Here is a 23,724-nt window from a genome sequence, read left to right as displayed (position 1 = left end):
CTTTTGTAATTTTAAAATTTCTGTTTTTTACACTTTGGAAATTCTGAGTTTTCTAAAATTTGTAGAAATTTTCAAAATTTCAAGGACAGTTACAATTTTTGGAGTTTATGAATTTCCGTTCTTTGATAGATTTTTGAAAATTTTCGGAATATAATAAGATTTTCAAATTCTTAGAATGTTTGAAACATTTGGAACCTCAGGTTTTTTAGAATTTTAAAATTTCCAAGTTTTTGATACTTCAAAAATATTTTGAAAATTTTAAGTTACAATATTTTACGTTTTTGGAAGTTTTGAATTTTCTAGTATTTTTTACAAAATTTCAAAATTTCAGGCATTGACAATGGAGTTTTCAAATTGTCATCCTTTAATTGACTTTTGCTGTTTTAAATTTTTATGTTTTTTGAATTATGTATTAGAACCACGAAGGTTCAAATTTTTAATTTTTATAATTTCTGAATTAATTAATTAACTTTTGAAATTTTCCAAATTTTTCGAATTGTTTAAATCTCTGGAATTTCTGAAAATATTAGCTTTTTGTAATTTTTGGCATTACAACCCCCTTGGAGATGTACATATTCTATTTTTAAAAAATATTTTGAAATTTTAAAATTGTTAAAATTTTTGACACATGGAATTTTAAAATTTCTGTTTTTTTACACTCTGGAACTTCCGAGTTTTCTAGAATTTGTAGAAATTTTTAAATTTTCAAGCACAATATTTACTTTTTTTGGAGTTTATGAATTTCCGTTCTTCGATACATTTTTGAAGATTTTCGGAATATAACCAGATTTTTAAATTCTTAGAATGTTTGACACATTTGGAACCTCAGGATTTTTAGAATTTTAAAATTTCTAAGTTTTCGATACTTCAAAAATATTTTGAAAATTTTAAGTTACAATTTTTTACGTTTTTGGAAGTTTTGAATTTTGTAGTATTTTTTACAAAATTTCAAAATCTCAGGCATTGACAATAGAGTTTTCAAATTGTCATTCTTTAATAGATTTTTGCTGTTTTAAATTTGTATGTTTTTTGAGTTATGTATTAGAACCACGAAGGTTAAATTTTTTAATTTTTATAATTTCTGAATTAATTAATAAACTTTTGAAATTTTCCAAATTTTTCGAATTGTTTAAATCTCTGGAATTTCTGAAAATATCACGTTTTTATAATTTTTGGCATTCCGACCCCATGGGAAATGTTAATATTCTATTTTTTAAAAATATTTTGAAATTTTAAAATTGTTAGAATTTTTGACCATTTGGAATTTTAAAATTTCTGTTTTTTACACCTTGGAAATTCCAAGTTTTCTAGAATTTTTAGAAATTGTCCAAACTTCAAGCACAGTTACAATTTTTGGAGTTTAGGAATTTCCGTTCTTCGATAGATTTTTGAAGATTTTCGGAATATAATCAGATTTTTAAATTCTTAGAATGTTTGACACATTTGACACCTCAGGTTTTTAAGAATTTTAAAATCTCTAAGTTTTTGATACTTCAAAAATATTTTGAAAATTTTAAGTTACAATTTTTTACGTTTTTGGAAGTTTTGAATTGTCTAGTTTTTTTTACAAAATTTCAAAATTTCAGGCATCGACAATGGAGTTTTCAAACTGTCATTCTTTAATAGATTTTTGCAGTTTTAAATTTGTATGTTTTTTGAGTTATGTATTAGAACCACGAATGAGAATTTTTTTAATTTTTATAATTTCTGAATTAATTAATTAACTTTTGAAATTTTCCAAATATTTGGAATTGTTTAAATCTCTTGAATTTCTGAAAATATTAACTTTTTGTAATTTGTGGCTTTATGAATCATCTGGAATTGGTAGAATCCTTGGAGGTGTTTGAATTTTCTAGTTTATTAAATTTTTGGAATTGTCGAAATTTTTGAGTTTCCAAAGAATGTTTGACACTTGGAATTTTAAAATTTCTGTTTTTTACACTTTGAAAATATGGAGAGTTTTAGAATTTGTAGAAATTGTAGATAGATTTTTGAAAATTTTAGGAATATTTGAAATTTTAAAATTCTTACAATATTTGATACACTTGGAACTTCAGAATTTTTTTATTTTAAAATTTTTGACTCTTATATAATTTATGAATTTCCTAAGTTTTTAGAAATTTTTAAAAATTTTTCATTTTTTTGGAATCCATGAACTTTTCAAATTACCATTCTTTAGTGAATTTTTGCAGGTATTAAATTTTTATAATTTCAGGTTTATTATAACTTTTGTAATTATCACAATTTTGTAATTCGTTAAATCTCTGGAATTACTTAGGAACTCTAAAATTGTTACAAATTTTGACACTTTTGGAACTTTTGGATACCTTGTTGAACAATTTATCCATTTTATATAAGATAAAAACGTTGTCAATAATTACTAATATTAAAAGAGTAGTCATTACAAAGAAGAGAGGGTGGGTGGGCGGGGCAAGTGCTTGTTTATACGACTGTAGAAAAAACACAAACCATAAACTGTGCCGGGATCAAATTTTTGATTGTCATTTTTCAAAACTGTCTAAGTCAGACCAATTTTCTTTTGAATTTGTACTTGAATTGAGTGACTTTTCAAAGTGTTGAAGTGACGATTTTTCGTCGAGCTTTTTTATCTTGACGTAACTTTTTCTCCGGCGGTTTCCGGAGCACTCCTCCTCCCGATATTCCCTCGTTAATTTCCCGAATAAATTATTTCATCCCTTTGCCTGAAAAGTGCGCGTTAGCCGCGCTCCTGAAATTACATCCTGCAGCTAAAGAAGCGATTTTCGCCGACAAATAGCGACCTCTCGGGACCACATTTACACTCTCTGTGACGCTCCATAATCCCCAGAAAGAGGAATCCACCCGGAGCTTAGAAAAGATATTATACATCCTGCATAAACACCTCGCTCGCCACATAAAACTCACGTGTATTCGCCACTCTTCATTCCGGGCATTAAAACGATTAATTTTACACGGGCTCCGGGCTTAGGAGGCTTTTTCAGCGACGAGGGGAAGATTTGCAGCCTCGGAGAGCTTACATTCGTCTATTTGTGTCCTTTTTATTTTTTTTAACCCTTGACGTTCTCGTTTTAAAATTCCGGGCTGTACAAATCGCGTTTTTACTTCCCGAGCGTAAGCAAAGGAAGTATTGTAATCGAGTCCGTCGGCCGACTCTCTACTTTTACGTTTTCTCGATCTTTCATGACCCCTAGAAGACGAAGAAATAGGTCTCCCATTTCCGTCTGTCTGTCCGTCCGTCTGTCCGTCCGTCTGTCCGTCTGTTGTCCCGGATTTTATTAGACAGATAATCTCCGAAAGTACTCGACCGATTGTTGTGAAATTTTGTACTTATATTAAGAATATCATGTAGATGGTAAAACGCTAACCAAAATTTGTCTAATCATCCCCACCACTAATGCGATGACGTCACTTCAAAATTGTACATAGTAAATGGGTTTTCAATTGTATAAAATAACATAGTCCTACACATGTAGTTTACAACTCTGAATCGACTTTTCACCCGAAACGTCCAGATTTTTGGAAAAAAAATCAAAATTATAAAACAACATTTTGAAATTTAATTTTTAATCTGCTAACCAGAATGCTTTGAAATGTTGCAGATGTTTTAAGGCTATAAAGAGTATCATAAATCTTTAGTCAAAAAATATTTGCTTATCCCCTCCAAAAACTTGATGACGTCAGCTCAAAAGTTTGTGGAATAAATCATATCTAAAATGTACAAAATATGATGAGTCTGTACTTGTGATCTATCACTCCATTCATATTTTTTGGATTTGCATATACAGGGTGACTCAAAAAAATTAATGAATGCGTAAATATATTTTATTGATTTAATCAGGAACTACAAAACCGAATGCTCTGAAATCTTGCAAATGTTTTAAGGTCATAAAGAGCATAATAAATGTTTAGTCAAAATATATTTGCTTATCCCCTCCAAAAACTTGATGACGTCAGCTCGAAAGTTTGCCGAATAAATCATATCTAAAATGTACAAAATATGATGAGCCTGTACTTGTCATTTATCACTCCATTCATATTTTTTGGATTTGCATATACAGAGTGACTCAAAAAATTAATGAATGCGTAAATATATTTTATTGATTTAATCAGGAACTACAAAACGGAATGCTCTGACATCTTGCAGATGTTTTAAGGTTATAAAGAGCATAATCAATGTTTAGTCAAAATATATTTGCTTATCCCCTCCAAAAACTTGATGACGTCAGCTCGAAAATTTGCCGAATAAATCATATCTAAAATGTACAAAATATGATCAGTCTGTACTTGTGATCTATCACTCCATTCATATTTTTTGGATTTGCATATACAGGGTGATTCAAGAAAATAAATGAAAGCGTAAATTTATTTTACTGATTTACTCAGGAACTACAAAACCGAATGCTTCGAAATCTTGAAGATATTTTAAAATTATCATAAGCATGGTAAATTTTTGATCAAAACGTATTTGGTCGTCCCCCTAAAAAATTTATGATGTCACCACAAAATTTTGCTGAAAAAATCCTATCTAAAATGTACAAAATATGGTGAGTCTCTTCTTATGATTTATCATTCCATTCAAATTTTTTCGATTTGCATATACAGGGTGACTCAAAAAAATTAATGAATGCGTAAATTTATTTTATTGATTTAATCAGGAACTACAAAACCGAATGCTTTGAAATCTTGCAGATGTTTTAAGGTTATAAAGAGCATAATGAATTTTTAGTCAAAATATATTTGGTTATCTTCTACAAAAAACTGATGACGTCAGCTCAAAAGTTTGCCGAATAAATCGTATCTAAAATGTACAAAATATGATGAGTCTGTACTTTTGATTTATCATTCCATTCATATTTTTGGATTTGCATATGCAGGGTGACTCAAAAAAATTAATGAAGGCGTGAATTTATTTTATCGATTTAATCAGGAATTACAAAACCGAATGCTTTGAAATCTTGGGAATATTTTAAAGTTATTATAAGCATGGTAAACTTTTGTTCAAAATGTATTTGTTCATCCCTCCTAAAAAAATTGATGACGTCACCCTTAAATTTTGCTGAATAAATCCTATCTAAAATGCAAAAAATATGATGAGTTTGTACTTGTGATTTATCATTCCATTCATATTTTTTAGATTTTCTTAAGAGGTGGTTCAAAAAAATTAATGAAGTCAATTTATTTTATTGATTAAATTAAAGGCAACACTTATTATTAGTATTACACCCCAACCAACCCAATTTGGTAGACACAAAATTTGTTAAAGGAAAAACTCGGTTGAAATATAAGGGTAGCACGCTTATTTACATCGACTTTAACATTACAGACCTGCATTTGTTTTATGCGTTCACTTGGTTCCGCGAATGTGAAATAGACATGTTTATAATCAACCAATTGTGAATTTCACCGTCAAGAATTAAAATAAAACCCAATGTTTTATATAATAAGCGGAAGTCGAAGCAATAAAACCGATGGTCGTTTTGTTTACAGTTTCTCTATTTGACTCTCACGTATGATGTTACGCCTGTCATCTTAAATTAAGAATGTTTATACATACACGATTTTCAGTTGCCTCTGATACGTAGGTATACGTGAGTAAATTGTTTCGTTATTTTATTGATTATTACAAATCAATATTCAAACGACCCAATTCATTTTCCCGAAAATTTGAGAATATAATAATTTTATTCTTAGTATTACACTACATCTATCCCAACTGATATACGTGTCCTTGCAAAAATGTTGATGACGTCATCGCAATTTTTTTTTAAATTCCCACTACAAAAATGTAATGAGAAAAAAACACAATAGGCATGCAGTCGTCAAGTTTCCGACAGCGAGGGAAGTACTGTCTAAACTCTTTAGACCAATTTTTTTATTTAATGAATAAATCGCGCGTAATTACCGGCAAAAAAATCATATTTGACGATTTGCCTTGCAGATTACGTCTTAAATCAATATCAAAGGGCGAAATTGGGGCGTGAAACTCAAATTGCCCCAAGTAATAACACTTTCCTCACGATTAACCTTCAAAGCGGCCATTTTTCCACATTTTGCAGGTCATTTCATCAACTTCGACGTGCAGGAATGTCACACGAATAGATTGTTCTGCAACAAAATCTGGCAGGCGGTGAAGTACACCAACGGGGTGGTGGGGGAGGTGACCCAGGAGACGCCAGAGTGGGAGAGCTTGGGACCCATGGACCGCTGGGTGCTGAGCAGACTGACCCACATGGTACAGAAAACCCGGAGCGGGATGGAAAGCTACGACTTCCACGTGGCGACGGCAGCCATAAAGGACTTCATGTATTACGAGTTCTGCGATGTGTATTTAGTAAGTAAGACTAAGAATGGAGAAAACCCTCCCCGATAATCCCCGTCGCATTCCATTCTTCCCGTCCGGCAATTAAGGATATTGCGGGAAAAATTCCCCTTGCACTCGACCTGCCGGAAATGAAAAGCTCGATATTGCATCGAGAGTTCCCCCGGGAGCTATCGTATTTCTCTAATTGAATCGAAAGCTCCTTACTCATTTGTGTATTCCGCTCGGAATGTTAATCCCCGGCCGATAATTGCTCCCAAAGAAAATCCCCTTGGAGGATTAAAAAGTGGCGCACTAACCGACTCCGAACTAATCCATTTCACCTTGCCCTTAATGGACGTTCCGTGTTCTTGTAGTGATTTTTTTCCGCTATTGACCGCTATCTCTTCCGTTTAGGAGACGACCAAACGGGCTTTCAAGCTGTCGGATCGGGAAAGGGCCGCGGGACACGGCTGGACCTTGACGACTTGCCTGGACACGGCCCTGAGGGCCGTGGCGCCCTTCATGCCCCGGCTGGCCCAGCATTTGCACGCGCGGCTGACGCGACCTGAGGGGGCGCGAAGGGTGGATTATCCCAAATTGGACAAGGAGGACCGGGAGTGGCGCGACTTTTCTCTGGAGGCGGACGTGGCCGAGGTCCTGGAGCTGGTAGTGGCCGTCCGGAGGCTGAAAAAGGTGTTCGGGGTGGTGGCAAAGCACAGCCCGGAAGGTAATAATAATAAATTTAAAGGGCGGATTTTCGGGTTAAAAAACAAAATAAGCCCTAAAATCGAGCAACTGAAATATTTGAAAATTGAAAAATCGAAAACATAAAAATTGAAACGAAAAACCGGTTTTTAAATATTTTAAATTTTTTTTTAAAGTTCATAATTTTACAATTTTTCGGTTTCTACAGATTTTTTTAATTTTTCGATTCTTCACTTTTTCAAATTTTTATTTGAATTTTTCGTTGCTTTCAATTTTGGGATTTTTCGTCTCTTCAATTGCTCTAAATTCTTAAACTTTCGTGTTTCATTGTTTCAATTTTTTTGTTTTTCTATTTTTATTAGATTTTTCCGAGTATTGAATTATTTTTCGATTTTTGCTTTCTGGAATTCAATTTTTCGACTTTTGTTTTCTCCAATTCAATTTTTCAATTTAGATACTTTGATTTTTTGTTGTTTTCAGTTTTACGATTTTTCTGCTCTTGATTTTTATTTTTTTTGTCAATTTTTCGTTCCATCAAAGTTACTATTTTGCAGTTTTTCGATTTTTCAAATATGTATTACATTTTTTAATTTTTTAGTTTTTTGATGTTTCAGTGTTCCAATTTTTAGGTTTTGCATTGTGATTATTCAGTTTTTCAATTTTTAGATTTTGGATTCTTCGGTTTTTCAATTTTTTCGATTTTTATTTTCTTGATTTAGTATTTTTCTAGTTTTCAGTTTTTAGATAAATTAATTTTACGTTGTTGTCAATTTTGTGATTTTTCGTCTCTCAAATTTTAGTTTTAAACTTTTTAAAATATTCTGTTCAGTTTCTCGAATTCTTAAATTTTTCGATGTTTCGTTGTCGCAGTTTTTCTATTTTTCCATTTATCAATTACATATTCGATTTTCCCGAGTTTTGAATTATTTTTCGATTTTTACTTCCGCGAATAAAATTTTTGGATTTTTATTTTTTCGAATACAATTTTTTTCAAATTTGCAATTTTTCGTTTCACCACTTTATAATTTTTCAATTTTTCAATTTTTCGTTCCTTGTATCTCAAATCGAGACACTGAGAAGTCCAAAAATCGAGAACGTCTAATCGAAAAGTCCTAAAATCCAGAAATGGAAAATTTGGAGAATCAAGAAATTGAAAAATCGAAAAATCCAAAAATCGAAAAGTCGAAAATCCAGAAATCGAAAAGTCGAAAAATCAAAAACTGATCGAAAAAAAACAATTCGAAAATTCGATTAAACTAAATTTTGGGTTTTTGAATTTTCCGATTTTCAATTTCTCGAATTTGCAAGTTTTGCATTTTTTGAACTTATTAGATTTTTCAATTTTTCGATTCTCTATTTTCTGGAATTTCATTAAATTCTTAAACCTTTTGGTGTTCCATTATTGCATACATTTTTTAGATTTTTTATTTTTTCGACTTTAAGTTTTTCGATTTTTATTTAGTAATTTTATGTGTTTACAAGTCTTATATTTTTTAATTATTATTAATTCATTATATTCTCGGTTTTTAATTCTTAGATTTTCAATTTTCTCATTTTTCATTTTCTCGATTAAAATTTTTAGATATTTAATTAAAAATAAGTAATTTGTTTACAGAAATTTTGTTTGATTTTTGTTTATTATAATTTTTCGATTTGTAGTCTCCTGGTTTTTAAGTTTTCGATTTGCGATTTTTTAATTTTTAAATATTTTAAATTTTCTTTTTTTTTCAAATTTCACGTTTTTGCAATTTTTCGGTTTCTCACATATGTATTAGATTTTTTTTGTTTTTCGATTCTTCACTTTTTCAAATTTTTATTTGAATTTTTCGTTGCTTTCAATTCAAGGATTTTCTGTCTCTTCAATTGCTCTAATTTCAGTTCTGAAATTTTTGTGTTTCATTGTTGCAATTTTTCTATTTTTATTAGATTTTTCCGAGTTTTAAATTATTTGTTCGATTTTTGCTTTCTGGAATTCAATGTTTCGATTTTTATTTTCTCCAATTCAATTTTTCAATTTAGATGCTTTGATTTTTTGTTGTTTTCACTTTTACGATTTTTCTGCTCTTGATTTTTAATTTTTTGATTTGTCAGTTTTTCGTTCCTTCAATGTTATGAATTTTTTAGTTTTTTGATGTTTCAGTGTTCCAATTTCTAGGTTTTTCATTGTGATTATTTAGTTTTTCAATTTTTCGATTATTTTATTTTTTAGGTTTTTCAATGTTTTCGATTTATATTTTCTTTATTTAATATTTTTCTAGTTTTTCCATGTTTCGATGTCGCAGTTTTTCTATTTTTCCATTTATCAATTACAAATTCGATTTTTCCGAGTTTCGAATTATTTTTCGATTTTTACTTCCGCGAATTAAATTTTTGGATTTTTATTTTTTCGATACAATTTTTTTCAATTTTGCAATTTTTCGTTTCACCAGTTTTTAACTTTTTAGTTTTTCAGTTTTTCGTTCCTTGTATCTCAAATCGAGACACTGCGAAGTCCAAAAATCGAGAACTTAAAATATTTGAAAATTACTAAATCGAAAACATCAAAAATCGAAAGGTCGAGATATGGAAAAATCGGAAAAGTCGAAAAATTGAAATAACGAAAAATTGAATTATTCAAAAGTCGAAAAATTGAGAAACTGAAAAATCGAAGTCCCAAATCAAGAAATGGAAAAATAAAATAATCGAGAACTGAAAAACCAAAATATCGAAAAGTTGAAACGCCTAAATCGAGAAACCCAAATATTTTAAAATTGAAAAATCGAAAACAACAAAAATTGAAACGAAAAATAAAAAAATGGTAAAGTGAAAAATCGAGAACTGGAAATAGCGGCACCTCGAATCCAAAAAATTCGAGTAATTGAAAATTCGAAAACTCGGAAAATCGAAAAATCGAGAAATTGGAAAATCGAAAAATCCAAAAATCGAAAAGTCGAAAATCCAGATATCGTAAAGTCGAAAAATCGAGAGATTGAAATAATATTTGATAATCGTAAAATCGAAACCAGAAAACACCAAAAATCGAAAAAACCAAGAATCGAAAGGTTGGAGAATCAAAACTGCCAAGAATCGAGAAATTAAAAGATCAGAAAGTCGAAAAATTGAATTAACGAAAAATCGAATTATCCAAAAGTCGAAAAACTGAGAAACTTAAAAATCGAAGTCCCAAATCAAGAAATGGAAAAATAAACTAATAATCGAGAACTGAAAAACCGAAATATCGAAAAATTGCAATGCTAAAATCGAGAAACCCAAATATTTGAAAATTGAAAAATCAAAAATACCAAACATTGCAACGAAAAATAAAAAAAATGTTAAAGGGAAATCGAGAAATTAAAAGTTCGAAAACTCGGAAAATCAAAAAATCGATAAATTAGAAAATCGAAAAGCTGAAAAGTCAAACAATCGAAGAAACGAGAAATGGAAAAACCGAAAAGTCAATAAATCCAAAAATGAAAAGGTTTAATGTTATTCTGTTTAATTTTTTTGAGATATCGTGTGTATATACACAGTTCTAAAAGTAGGACGGAATAAAGAAAGAAGAAAATTCTAATTAATGAGTTAATATCATTTTTAGTAGGCTTAAAATTACCAGTTTGTAAAAATTTTTATATTTGAAAAATAATTTGAATTTTTCTGGGTGCGATTTTAATTTTTTACAATTTTAAGTTCTTTATAGATTTCTTTAATTGCATATTTAAACGGGTTTTAATTGCAGAACTGGAATTTATTACTTTTTTAAAATTCTTTGGATCCTCATATTTTTGGTGGATTTCTGAAAAAAAAAACGAAAGGTCTTAAAACTCTACATTATTTTTTATATGTGTTTATTTTCTCTTATATACATACTAGAAAAAGATAGCAAATTGTAGTTTTTGGATTTTTGGTTTTATTTTTGAACTTTTAGAATCTTTCTTCTTATTACAGAGTTCAATTTTTCTATTTTTTATTTACTAATTTCTCTTAGATTCTTTTATTTTTCTAGTTTCAACTGTCTTGTTTTGTTTTAAAGTTTTTTTTTTAGTTTTTTGTTTCTTCGATTTACCGATTCTTCAATGTTTCGTTTTGCATTTATGTCATTTTAAGATTTTTCGATTCTTTAATTTTCCACTTATCCGATTTCTTATTTTCCAAGTTCTTCGTTTTTTTCAATTTCTTGACTTTTTATTGTCATTTTTAAACTTTCACTTTTTAATTTTTTGTTTCTACATTTTTCATTTTTCGATTCATTAATTCAGTTTTTCCATTTTTGATTTTTTCTTTTTTTGAGTTTTCCGATTTTACAACCGATTTTTCTGTCTGAGGATTTTTAAATTTCTCGAGTTTTCATAACATTTTGTTTGTTTGAGCTTTAATTAATAATTTTAGAAATATGTATTTTGCAATTAGGCTCTGCCCCTCGGTCTAACAACCAATGAAAAATTCATCTCAATTGAGATCGGGGCGGGTGGGGGGGGCTTAATCTTTGTGTTTTTTTAATATATAGAATTTTATTTCAACAAACAAAATAGCTAAACACGTTTTGAGATTCTTGTTGGGAAAAAAAGACTTCGTATATTAAGAAAAAATGGACAAAACATAAGCCCCGCCCACCCACCCCTTCTCAATTGTGACGAATGCTTTATTCATCGTGAGCTGACGGGCGGAGTTTAGTTGCAAAATTCTCATTTCTCTACAAGAAATTGCCATAGAAATTCATCACAATTGAGATCGAGGTGGGTGGGTGGGGCTTAATTTTTCTTTTTCATTATATACACAGTTTTTTTTCAACAATTTTTTACTGCAAATACCAAGAGATATTATAATAAAAAACATAAAATCAACCAACTGTTCAAAAAGGTGAAGTCGTAAAATCGAATGGAAAAAATTCTGGAATCGAGAAATTGAAAAACTGAAGTTGACAAATTCAGAAATCGAAAAGTCGAACAATTCAAAAATCGAACTGAATATTGAAAAGTCGAAAAATCGAGAAACTGAAATATTTGAAAAATGAAAAATCGAAAATACCAAACATTGAAACGGAAAATCAAAAAATGGTGAACAAAAAATCGAGAACTTCGAATCGAAAATTCAAATATCGAAAAGTCGTAAAATCGGGAAATGGAAAATTTGGAGAATCGAGAAATTGAATAATCGAAAAATCCAAAAATCCAAAAATCCAAAAATTGAACCATCCAAACATCGAAAAGTCGGAAAATCGAGAGATTGAAATATTTCATAATTGTAAAATAGAAAACATCAAAAATCAAAAATTCGATATACAAATTTGAGAAGTCGTAAAATCGAATGGAAAAAATTCGGGAATCTAGAAATTGAAAAACTGAAGTTGAAACATTCAGAAATCGAAAAGTCGAACAATTCAAAAATTGAAATGAATATTTAAAAGTCGAAAAATCGAGAAACTGAAATCTTTGAAAAATCAAAAATCGAGAACTTACAATATTCGAAAATTTCAAAATCGAAGACACCAAAAATCGAAAGGTCCGAGAATCGAAACTTCCAAGAATTGAGAAATTAAAAGATCGGAAAGTCGAAAAATTGAGAAATCAAAATTTGAGAAGTCGTAAAATCGAATGGAAAAGTTTGGGAATCGAGAAATTGAAAAACTTTCATTTCTCTACAAGAAATTGCCATATGAAATTCATTACAATTGAGATTGGGGTGGGTGGGCGGGGCTTAATTTTCGTGTTTTATTTTTAATATATAGAGTTTTCTTTGAACAATAGGATAATTAATCATACTGTCGGCTTTTTGTTGGGAAAAGAAGACTTCGCACATTAAGAAAAAATGGACCAAATGTAAGCCCCGCCCACCCACCCCTTCTCAAGTGTGATTAATGCTTTATTCATCGTTAGCTGAAGGGAGGATTTTAGTTGCAAAATTCTCATTTCTCTACAAGAAATTGCCATATGAAATTCATCACAATTGAGATTGCGGTGGGTGGGCGGGGCTTAATTTTCGTGTTTTTTTTTAATACATAGAGCTTTCTTTGAACAACAGGATCCTTAAATATATTGTCAGTTTCTTGTTGGGAAAAGAAGACTTCGCATATTAAGAAAAAATGAACCAAATGTAAGCCCCGCCCACCCACCCATTCTCAATTGTGATGAATGATTTATTCATCGTTAGCTGAAGGGGGGATTTTAGTTGCAAAATTTTCATTTCTCTACAAGAAATTTCCATATGAAATTAATTACAATTGAGATTGGGGTGGGTGGGCGGGGCTTAATTTTCGTGTTTTTTTTTAATACATAGAGCTTTATTTGAACAACAGGATCCTTAAATATATTGTCAGTTTCTTGTTGGGAAAAGAAGCCTTCGCATATTAAGAAAAAATGGACCAAATGTAAGCCCCGCCCACCCACCCCTTTTCAATTGTGACGAATGATTTATTCATCGTTAGCTGAAGGGGGGATTTTAGTTGCAAAATTTTCATTTCTCCACAAGAAATTTCCATATGAAATTCATCACAATTGAGATTGGGGTGGGTGGGCGGGGCTTAATTTTCGTGTTTTTTTTTAACATATAGAATTTTTTTTGAACAACAAGATAGCTAAACACGTTTTCAGTTTTTTGTTGGGAAAAGAAGACTTCGCATGTTAAGCAAAAATGGACCAAATAGAAGCCCCGCCCACCCACCCCTTCTCAATTGTGACGAATCCTTTATTCATCGTTAAGTGAAGGGGGGATTTTGATTGCAAAATTATCATTTCTCTACAAGAAATTGCCATATGAAATTCATTACAATCGAGATAGGGGTGGGTGGGTGGGGCTTAATCTTCGTGTTTTTTTTTTAACATATAGATTTTTTTTTGAACAACAAGATAGCTAAACACGTTTTCAGTTTCTTGTTGGGAAAAGAAGACTTCGCATATTAAGAAAAAATGGACCAAATGTAAGCCCCGCCCACCCACCCCTTCTCAATTGTGACGAATGCTTTATTCATCGTTAAGTGAAGGGGGGATTTTGATTGCAAAATTATCATTTCTCCACAAGAAATTGCCATATGAAATTCATTACAATTGAGATTGGGGTGGGTGGGCGGGGCTTAATTTTCGTGTTTTTTTTAATATATATAGAGTTTTCTTTGAACAACAGGATCCTTAAATATATTGTCAGTTTCTTGTTGGGAAAAGAAGACTTCGCATATTAAGAAAAAATGAACCAAATGTAAGCCCCGCCCACCCACCCCTTCTCAATTGTGACGAATGCTTTATTCATCGTTAAGTGAAGGGGGGATTTTGATTGCAAAATTATCATTTCTCCACAAGAAATTGCCATATGAAATTCATTACAATTGAGATTGGGGTGGGTGGGCGGGGCTTAATTTTCGTGTTTTTTTTAATATATATAGAGTTTTCTTTGAACAACAGGATCCTTAAATATATTGTCAGTTTCTTGTTGGGAAAAGAAGACTTCGCATGTTAAGCAAAAATGGACCAAATAGAAGCCCCGCCCACCCACCCCTTCTCAATTGTGACGAATGCTTTATTCATCGTTAGCTGAAGGGAGGATTTTAGTTGCAAAATTCTCATTTCTCTACAAGAAATTGCCATATGAAATTAATCACAATTGAGATTGGGGTGGGTGGGCGGGGCTTAATTTTCGTGTTTTTTTTAATATATATAGAGTTTTATTTCAACAACAGGATAGCTAAACATATTGTCAGTTTCTTATTGGGAAAAGAAGACTTCGCATATTAAGAAAAAATGGACGAAATAGGAGCCCCGCCCACCCACCCCTTCTCAATTGTGATTAATGCTTTATTCATCGTTAGCTGAAGGGAGGATTTTAGTTGCAAAATTTTCATTTCTCTACAAGAAATTTCCATATGAAATTAATCACAATTGAGACTGGGGTGGGTGGGCGGGGCTTAATTTTTGTGTTTTTTTTTTAAATATATAGAGTTTTAATTCAACAACAGGATAGCTAAACATATTGTCAGTTTCTTATTGGGTAAAGAAGACTTCGCATATTAAGAAAAAATGGACTAAATAGAAGCCCCGCCCACCCACCACTTCTCAATTGTGATTAATGCTTTATTCATCATTAGCTGAAGGGAGGATTTCAGTTGAAAAATTCTCATTTCTCTACAAGAAATTGCCATATGAAATTCATCACAATTGAGATTGGGGTGGGTGGGCGGGGCTTAATTTTCGTGTTTTTTTTAACATATAGAATTTTTTTTGAACAACAAGATGGCTAAACACGTTTTCAGTTTTTTGTTGGGAAAAGAAGACTTCGCATGTTAAGCAAAAATGGACCAAATAGAAGCCCCGCCCACCCACCCCTTCTCAATTGTGACGAATGCTTTATTCATCGTTAGCTGAAGGGAGGATTTTAGTTGCAAAATTCTCATTTCTCTACAAGAAATTGCCATATGAAATTCATCACAATTGAGATTGGAATGGGTGGGCGGGGCTTAATTTTCGTGTTTTTTTTTCAATACATAGAGCTTTCTTTGAACAACAGGATCCTTAAATATATTGTCAGTTTCTTGTTGGGAAAAGAAGACTTCGCATATTAAGAAAAAATGAACCAAATGTAAGCCCCGCCCACCCACCCATTCTCAATCGTGATGAATGATTTATTCATCGTTAGCTGAAGGGGGGATTTTAGTTGCAAAATTTTCATTTCTCTACAAGAAATTTCCATATGAAATTAATCACAATTGAGACTGGAGTGGGTGGGCGGGGCTTAATTTTTGTGTTTTTTTTAAATATATAGAGTTTTAATTCAACAACAGGATAGCTAAACATATTGTCAGTTTCTTATTGGGAAAAGAAGACTTCGCATATTAAGAAAAAATGGACCAAATAGAAGCCCCGCCCACCCACCCCTTCTCAATTGTGATTAATGCTTTATTCATCGTTAGCTGAAGGGAGGATTTTAGTTGCAAAATTCTCATTGCTCTACAAGAAATTACCATATGAAATTCATTACAATTGAGATCTGGGTGGGTGGGTGGGGCTTAATTTTCGTGTTTTTTTTTAATATATAGAGTTTTCTTTGAACAACAGAATAATTAAACATATTGTCAGTTTCTTATTGGGAAAAGAAGACTTCGCATATTAAGAAAAAATGAACCAAGTAGAAGCCCCGCCCACCCACCCCTTCTCAATTGTGATGAATGGGGGAGTTTAGTGACATTCTTCCGATGTAAAAACATGAACACTTTCCAAGTTGTTTTTCTCATCGAGGATAAGCTAAAGACGTACAGTAATGTATTCCATCGGGCAATTTGGTACTTTCATATTTTCTCGATATTTCATAACTCCTAGACAAGGCCGTAGTTAGGGGGAGGCTAGAGGATGCTGAGCCTTCCCTAGTTCTAGACAAGTTATAATTAACCAAATGTGATTATATATTATATGTATTATTAGTATTAAAATGCATCCATCGAAACTGATGATTGCGTCCTTTAATATTAATCGTTAAAATCACGTTTATTAAACCAAAATGAACAAAGAATCCGCTCTTTCTACTAATAATAGTAATCGTAGGGTCCGGGCCTAGACTCTCCTCACACACCTTTGTAGTTTTTGTGGTAGACCCTGCAGGATTCTACTGCCGTTTTAAGGACACAATCGAGGACCTTTCCGCCCTGCACGCGCTCACTGTGACGCCCGACCCGGCTCGACTCCCCTTCAAGGACACCGTCAAGGACCGTCTCGCCAGCGGCACCCTAATCCACCTGGTAGTTCCTGCCGATCTGCGCAGATCCCTCGAATTAGATTTGCCTAAATTAGAAGCGAAAAAGGCGAAATTAATCAAGGAGATGGAGAAGATGAACCGGATGGTGTCCGGGGATAACTACAAGGTCAAAGCCACGGCGGAGGCGCAGCGCACGCACTCCAAGAAGGTGGTGGGCGGGCCCGAACCGGGGGTTGTTTATTGTTTTTTTAATTTGCAGATTGCCACCCTCGAGGAGAAGCTGGCGCGGATAAATTATATCCAGAGCATTTCCAACCAGTAATTGTTGCAGTTGTAACTTAATTCTCCAGTAATAAATTACTTTAATTTGCGGAATTGTGTTTCTTTCGGGGTGGAGGGGGCAGCAATAACGACACTTGTTTGCGTGAAAGCGTGATTGTTTTCAGTTTTTACGTTATCTAAATCCCACTCCAAACCACTCAAAGCCCGAATCAAACAGATTAAATCTTCGCATTATCTAAATGCATCTCTCCATAAACAAGATTGATTGTGTCCCACTCGTCACGTCGTATTTTTTATCGACAAGCATCCGGTTTAAATAAGACAGTGTTGTACACTTTGCGAATTCCGGGGCGATTTTTCCGGATCGTCGTCACAGCAAAGACAAAGTGTCGCTGCTGGATGCATACGTCTCCGGTTCTGGGGCTTAATCCGCAGAGGAGCGCTAAACTTCAAATCGATTTACTGTGGAAATTGAAAGGTTTAAATTTTATTACGGGCGTTTTATCACTGAAAGCGATGCCGAAAGTGGCGCAGATTTGATCTGGAAGAGAAAGGAACACGCGGAGCTGAGTTACGTCAGGGATTTGGATAGATAAGTGTGTGACCTAAATTGCCAAGTGCCAGATTAGATTATCTGAGATTGCTGGAACAATTGCAGTTTGTTGTTTTGGAAAACCCGATCGAGTCAAGTGTACTGATTTACAATAGGTGGATTGAGCAACCGGTACTTGGATTTTGGCGGCGATAGTGGTGGAGAGTGCCGGTGAATGACGGCTGTTATCTTGTTTTTGCGGGCTTGAAGGAGCCTTGGATGAGTGGGTGGAGACCTTGGCCACTGCGAAAAACACTGGAGTGCAGGCAAATTAGAGCGAAAATAAAACTCTACAACGTCTATTTTTAACTTTTTATACACTTCCTTCGTCATTTTTCCGTTTTCAACTTAACTTTACAAAAAAAAAAGATAGTAGTTAAGTAGTGGAGCTTCTGGCTCACTCTGACCTCATTAGACCTGAGCCAGAACCGGCACTACATTTTATTAAGCCTTGGGAGTTCGGTTTGACGTCAGTTGTATTGACAAAAAGTAATGAGGATTCTACCAAGGTCAAATCAAGTCAAAACCTCAATACATACACTATTTTTAGTTTCCGACGATTCATGACCCCTAGAGTACGAAAAAGTAGGTCCCGTTTATCAATTTTTCGATTTTTCAAATTTCCAATTTTCGAGATTCCTAGGTTTTCTCAATTAATCGACTTTTTCATTTTCCCATTTCTCGATTTTTCGACTTTTCAATGTTTTGGTTCTTCCAGTTTTTCAATTCTTCCGTTTTTCGATTTTTCAATTTTCCAATTTTTTAAATGTTCGATTGTTCGACTTCGATTTCTCAATTTTTCAATACCTATTTCAATTTCTTAATTTTCCGATGTTTCAGTTTTGGAATTTTTCAATTTTTCTTCAGTTATTCGATTCTTAATATTTTTATTTCTCAATTTCTCGATTCTTCAAATTTTCGGTTTTTCAAATTTTCAATTTTTGAGGTTCCTAGATATTCTCAATTTCGCAATTAATCGATTTTTTTATTTTCCCATTTCTCGATTTCACGACTTTTCAATGTTTTGGTTCTTCCAGTTTTTCAATTCTTCCGTTTTTCGATTTTTCAGTTTTTTTTTTCGACTTTGATTTCTCAATTTTTCAATACATACTTCAATTTCTTACTTTTCCGATGTTTCAATTTTGGAATTTTTCAATTTTTCTTCAATTATTCGATTCTTATTTTTTTTATTTCTCAATTTCTCGACTTTTACTATTTCGATTTTAAATATTTTGGATTTTTCAATTTTTTGATATTTCAATTTTATAATTTTTAAAGTTTTATATTCTTCCATTTCTATATTTTTCTATTTTTAGATTTTAATTTTGGAATTTTCAAACTTGAGATTTTTCAGTTTCTAAAATTTCGCTTCTTGATTTTCCAATTTTGCGAGTTCTCGATTTTAGATTTTTGGTTTTTCAATTTTTCAATTTTTAAAATGTTTTCATTTTTTCGATTTTTCAATTTTTCAGTTTCACGATTTACAGTTTTGCTCTTCTCAATTTTTCGATTCTTCAAATTTTCGCTTTCTCGATTTCTTAATTTTCTGATGTGTTCAGTTTTTTGATGTTTTAATTTTTCAATTTTTGACGTTTCTAAATTTTTAATTTTTCGGTTTCTCAATTTCTCGATTAATCGATTTTTTCACTTTCCCATTTCTCGATTTCCCGACTTGTCAATGTTTTGGTTTTTCTAATTTTTGGGGTCTTTAATTTTTCGATTTCTCAGTTTTTTGCTTTTTCAGGTTTTGATTTTTTATTTTTTGATTTTTTAAATTTTCGAGTTTCCGATTTCGATTTTTCGACTTTTCGTTTCCTCGATTTTGAAGTTTTCGATTTCTCAATTTTTCGATGATTCAGTTTTGGAATTATTCATGAATTTTTTATAATTTCTCAATTTTTTAATTTTTCGAATTATCGATTTTTGATTTCTCGATTTTTACTTTATAGATTTTTCAATTACTCGATTTTTAAATTTTAGATTTTTCAATTTTTTGATATATTAATATTTCGATTTTTCAAATTTCAATTATTGAGGTTCCTAGATTTTCTCAATTTCTCAATTAATCGATTTTTTTCATTTTCCCATTTCTCTATTTCCTTGCAATGTTTTGGTTTTTCCAGTTTCTCAATTCTTCCGTTTTTCGATGTTTCAGTTTTTCAATTTTTCAAATGTTCGATTGTTCGACTTCGATTTTTCAATTTTTCAATACATATTTCAATTTCTTATTTTCTGACGTTTCAGTTTTGGAATTTTTCAATTTTTCTTCAATTATTCGATTCTTAATTTTTTTATTTCTCAATTTCGCGATTTTTACTATTGCGATTTTAAAAATTTTGGGTTTTTCAATTTTTTAATTTTTAAAGTTTTATATTTTTCGATTTCTATATTTTTCTATTTTTAGATTTTAATTTTGGAATTTTCAAACTTGAGATTTTTCAGTTTTTTGATATTTCGCTTCTTGAGTTTGCGAGTCCTCGATTTTAGATTTTTACTTTTTCAATTTTTCAATTTTTCAAATTTTTGATTTTTTAATTTTTAAGTTTCTCGATTTACAGTTTTGCTCTTCTCAATTTTTCGATTCTTCAAATTTTCAATTTTTGAGGCTCCTAGATTTTCTCAATTTCTCAGTCAATCGATTTTTTCATTTTCCCATTTGTCGATTTCCCGACTTTTCAATGTTTTGGTTCTTGCACTTTTTCAATTCTTCGGTTTTTCGATTTTTCAGTTTTTCAATTTTTTAAATATTCGATTGTTCGACTTCGATTTCTCAATAATTGTCCAATACATATTTCAATTTCATAATTTTCCGATGTTTCAGTTTTGGAATTTTTCAATTTTTCTTCAATTATTCGATTCTTAATTTTTTATTTCTCAATTTCTCGATTTTGACTATTTCGATTTTAAAAATTTTGGATTTTTCAATTTAAGGATAATAATAATAATAATAATAATAATAGGACTTTATTAAATAATAATAGGCGAAGTCTAGCCATAGGCTATTCCACTTAACCTTAGATTTACAACAAAATAAAACTAACCAAACAGTTTGTACAGAAAAACGGATTAAATATCTAGACAGGAGTTAGCTAGGTAATGATCAAATTAAACAATTTAAACTAATTAAAACTAAATTAAATTAAATTAAATTTAATAATAATCCATAATTAGAAACTAAATTTATACAAATAATAATAATAATAACAAAAAGTTAACAACAAGCAAGAGAACCACAATAATAAACTTAAACCTAAGTATTAATCAAGCATTTTTTAATTTTTTTCCTAAAACAATTGATGGAGGATATTTAAATTTTTTAATTTCTAACGTTTTATCTTTTTCGATTTCTATATTTTTCTATCTAATTTTTCAATTTTTCAAATTTTCGATTTTTCAATTTTTCAGTTTTTCGATTTACAAATTTGCTGTTCTCATTTTTTCGATTCTTCAAATTTTCGCTTACTCGATTTTTTGATTTCTCGATTTCTCAATTTTGTGATGTGTTCAGTTTTTTGATTGTTTAATTTTTCAATTTTTGACGTTATTAAATTATCAATTTCTCGATTAATCGATTTTTTGACTTTCCCATTTTTCGATTTCCCGACTTGTCAATGTTTTGGTTTTTCTAATTTTTCGGGTCTTCAATTTTTCGTTTTTTTAATTTTTTTGTTTTTTTATTTTTTGATTTTTTAAATTTTCGAGTTTCTGACTTCGGTTTTTCGACTTTTTTCGATTTTGAAGTTTTCGATTTCTCAATTTTTCGATGTTTTAGTTTTGGAATTCTTCATCAATTTTTTATAATTTCCCAATTTTTCCATTTTTCGAATTTTCGATTTTCGATTTCTCAATTTTTACTTTTTAGATTTCTTAATTCTTCGATTTTTAAATTTTTTGATATATTAATTTTTCGATTTTTAGATTTCCCGAGTAATCGATTTTTTTATTTTCCCATTTCTTGATTTTCCGAGTCGTCAGTGTTTTGGTTTCTCCAATTTTTCGGGTCTTCAATTTTTTGATTTCTCAGTTTTTGTTTTTTTAGGTTTTTGATTTTTGATTTTTAAATTTTTTTAATTTTCGGTTTTTCCACTTTGATTTTGAAGTTTTCGATTTGTCAATTTTTCTATGTTTCAGTTTTGGAGTTTTTTTATTTTTCGGTTTTTCAAATATTCAATTTTTGGCGTATCTAATTTTTCAATTAATCGATTTTTCGACTTTTCATGATTTCGATTTTTCAGTTTTTCAATCCTTGAATTTTGCAATTTTTCGTTTTTTCAGATTTTTGACTTTTTCAATTTTTCAATGTTTCGACTTTTAACTTTTAAATTTTTCAATTTTTAGATTTTCGATTTTTCTATTTCCTAGTTTTTCGGTTTTAGAGTTTTCGATTTTTTACTATTTTAATTCTTAAAATTTTTCTTTTCCCGGTTTGTCGCTTCCTTGATTTTTCGATTTTCAGTTCTTCGAATTTAAAAATTTTTAAATTTTGAGTTTTTTCATTTTTCAATTTTTCGATTTTACGATTTTTACTTCCCGAGCGTAAGCAAAGGAAGTATTGTAATCGAGTCCGTCGGCCGACTCTCTACTTTTAAGATTTCTCGATCTTTCATGACCCCTAGAAGACGAAGAAATAGGTCTCCCATTTCCGTCTGTCTGTCCGTCTGTCCGTCTGTCTGCCGTCCCGGATTTTTTTTAGACAGATAATCTCCGAAAGTACTGGACCGATTGTTGGAAAATTTTGTACTTATCTTAGGAATATCATGTTGGGAAAACGCTAACCAAAATTTGTCTAATCATCCCCACCACTAATGCGATGACGTCACTTCAAAATTGTACATAGTAAATGGGTCTTAAATTGTATAAAATAACATAGTCCTACACATGTAGTTTACGACTCCGAATTCAGTTTTTACCCGAAACGTCCAGATTTTTGAAAAAAAAATCAAAATTATAAAACAAAATTTTGCAATTTAATTTTGAATCTGCTAACCCGAATGTTTTGAAATGTTGCAGATGTTTTAAGGCTATAAAGAGCATCATAAATCTTTAGTCAAAATATATTTGGTTATCAACTTGATGACGTCAGCTCAAAAGTTTACCGAATAAATCCTATCTAAAATGTACAAAATATGATGCGTCTGTACTTGTGATATATCACTCCATTCATATTTTTTGGATTTGCATATACAGGGTGACTCAAAAAAATTAATGAATGCGCAAAATTTATTTTACTGATTTACTCAGGAACTACAAAACCGAATGCTTTGGAATCTTGAAGATGTTTTAAAATTATCATAAGCATGGTAAATTTTTGATCAAAATGTATTTGGTCGTCCCTCCTAAAAAATTTATGACGTCACCACAAAATTTTGCTGAATAAATCCTATCTAAAATGCAAAAAATATGATGAGTTTGTACTTGTGATTTATCATTCCATTCATATTTTTTAGATTTTCTTAAGAGGTGGCTCAAAAAAATTAATGAAGTCAATTTATTTTATTGATTAAATTAAAGGCAACACTTATTATTAGTATTACATTGTTCCAACCCAATTTGGTAGACACAAAATTTTTTAAAGTAAAAACTCGGTTGAAACATGAGGGTAGCACGCTTATTTACATCGACTTTAACATTACAGACGTGCATTTGTTTTGTGCGCTGTCTAGGTTCCGCGAATGTGGAATAGACATGTTTATAATCAACCAACTGTGAATTCCACCGTCAAAAATTAAAATAAAACCCAATGTTTTATATAATAAGCGGAAGTCGAAGCAATAAAACCGATGGTCGTTTTGTTTACAGTTTCTCTGTTTGACTCTCACGTATGCTGTTACGCTTGTCATCTTAAATTAAGAATGCTTATACATAAACGATTTTCAGTTCCCTCTCACCGGCGCCGTATACGTGAGTAAATTGTTTCGTTATTTTATTGATTATAACAAATCAATATTCAAAAGGACCCAATTCATTTTCCCGAAAATTTGGGAATACAATAATTTTATTCTTAGTATTACACTACATCTATCCCAACTGATATACGTGTCCTTGCAAAAATGTTGATGAAGTCATCGCAATTTTTTTTTAAATTCCCACTACAAAAATGTAATGAGAAAAAATCCAATAGGCATGCAGTCGTCAAGTTTCCGACAGCGAGGGAAGTACTGTCTAAACTTTTTAGACCAATTTTTTGAAGTTT

At 31.1% G+C, this 23,724-nt stretch overlaps 1 protein-coding gene across 1 annotated transcript in view; it reads left to right on the top strand.

The window, feature by feature from the left end:
- Window positions 1-17,028, top strand: part of LOC135133257 (valine--tRNA ligase-like) — a 98,916-nt gene extending 81,888 nt beyond the window's left edge. Inside the window, exons 9-12 of the mRNA XM_064061595.1 lie at window positions 6,057-6,331; window positions 6,716-7,028; window positions 16,543-16,865; window positions 16,917-17,028. Coding sequence (XP_063917665.1) covers window positions 6,057-6,331; window positions 6,716-7,028; window positions 16,543-16,865; window positions 16,917-16,979 — 974 coding nt within the window. The 3' untranslated portion in view covers window positions 16,980-17,028. The remainder of the gene's footprint in view (window positions 1-6,056; window positions 6,332-6,715; window positions 7,029-16,542; window positions 16,866-16,916) is intronic.
- The last annotated feature ends 6,696 nt before the right edge of the window (window positions 17,029-23,724 follow it).

Source organism: Zophobas morio, unplaced genomic scaffold, assembly GCF_036711695.1.
Source record: "Zophobas morio isolate AGI-343-1 ecotype UQ-CSIRO unplaced genomic scaffold, CSIRO_AGI_Zmor_V1 ptg000003l, whole genome shotgun sequence".
Taxonomy (NCBI): domain Eukaryota; kingdom Metazoa; phylum Arthropoda; class Insecta; order Coleoptera; family Tenebrionidae; genus Zophobas; species Zophobas morio.
Note: the sequence above shows the minus strand (reverse complement) of the source record. Positions and strands in the feature narration are given on the sequence as shown.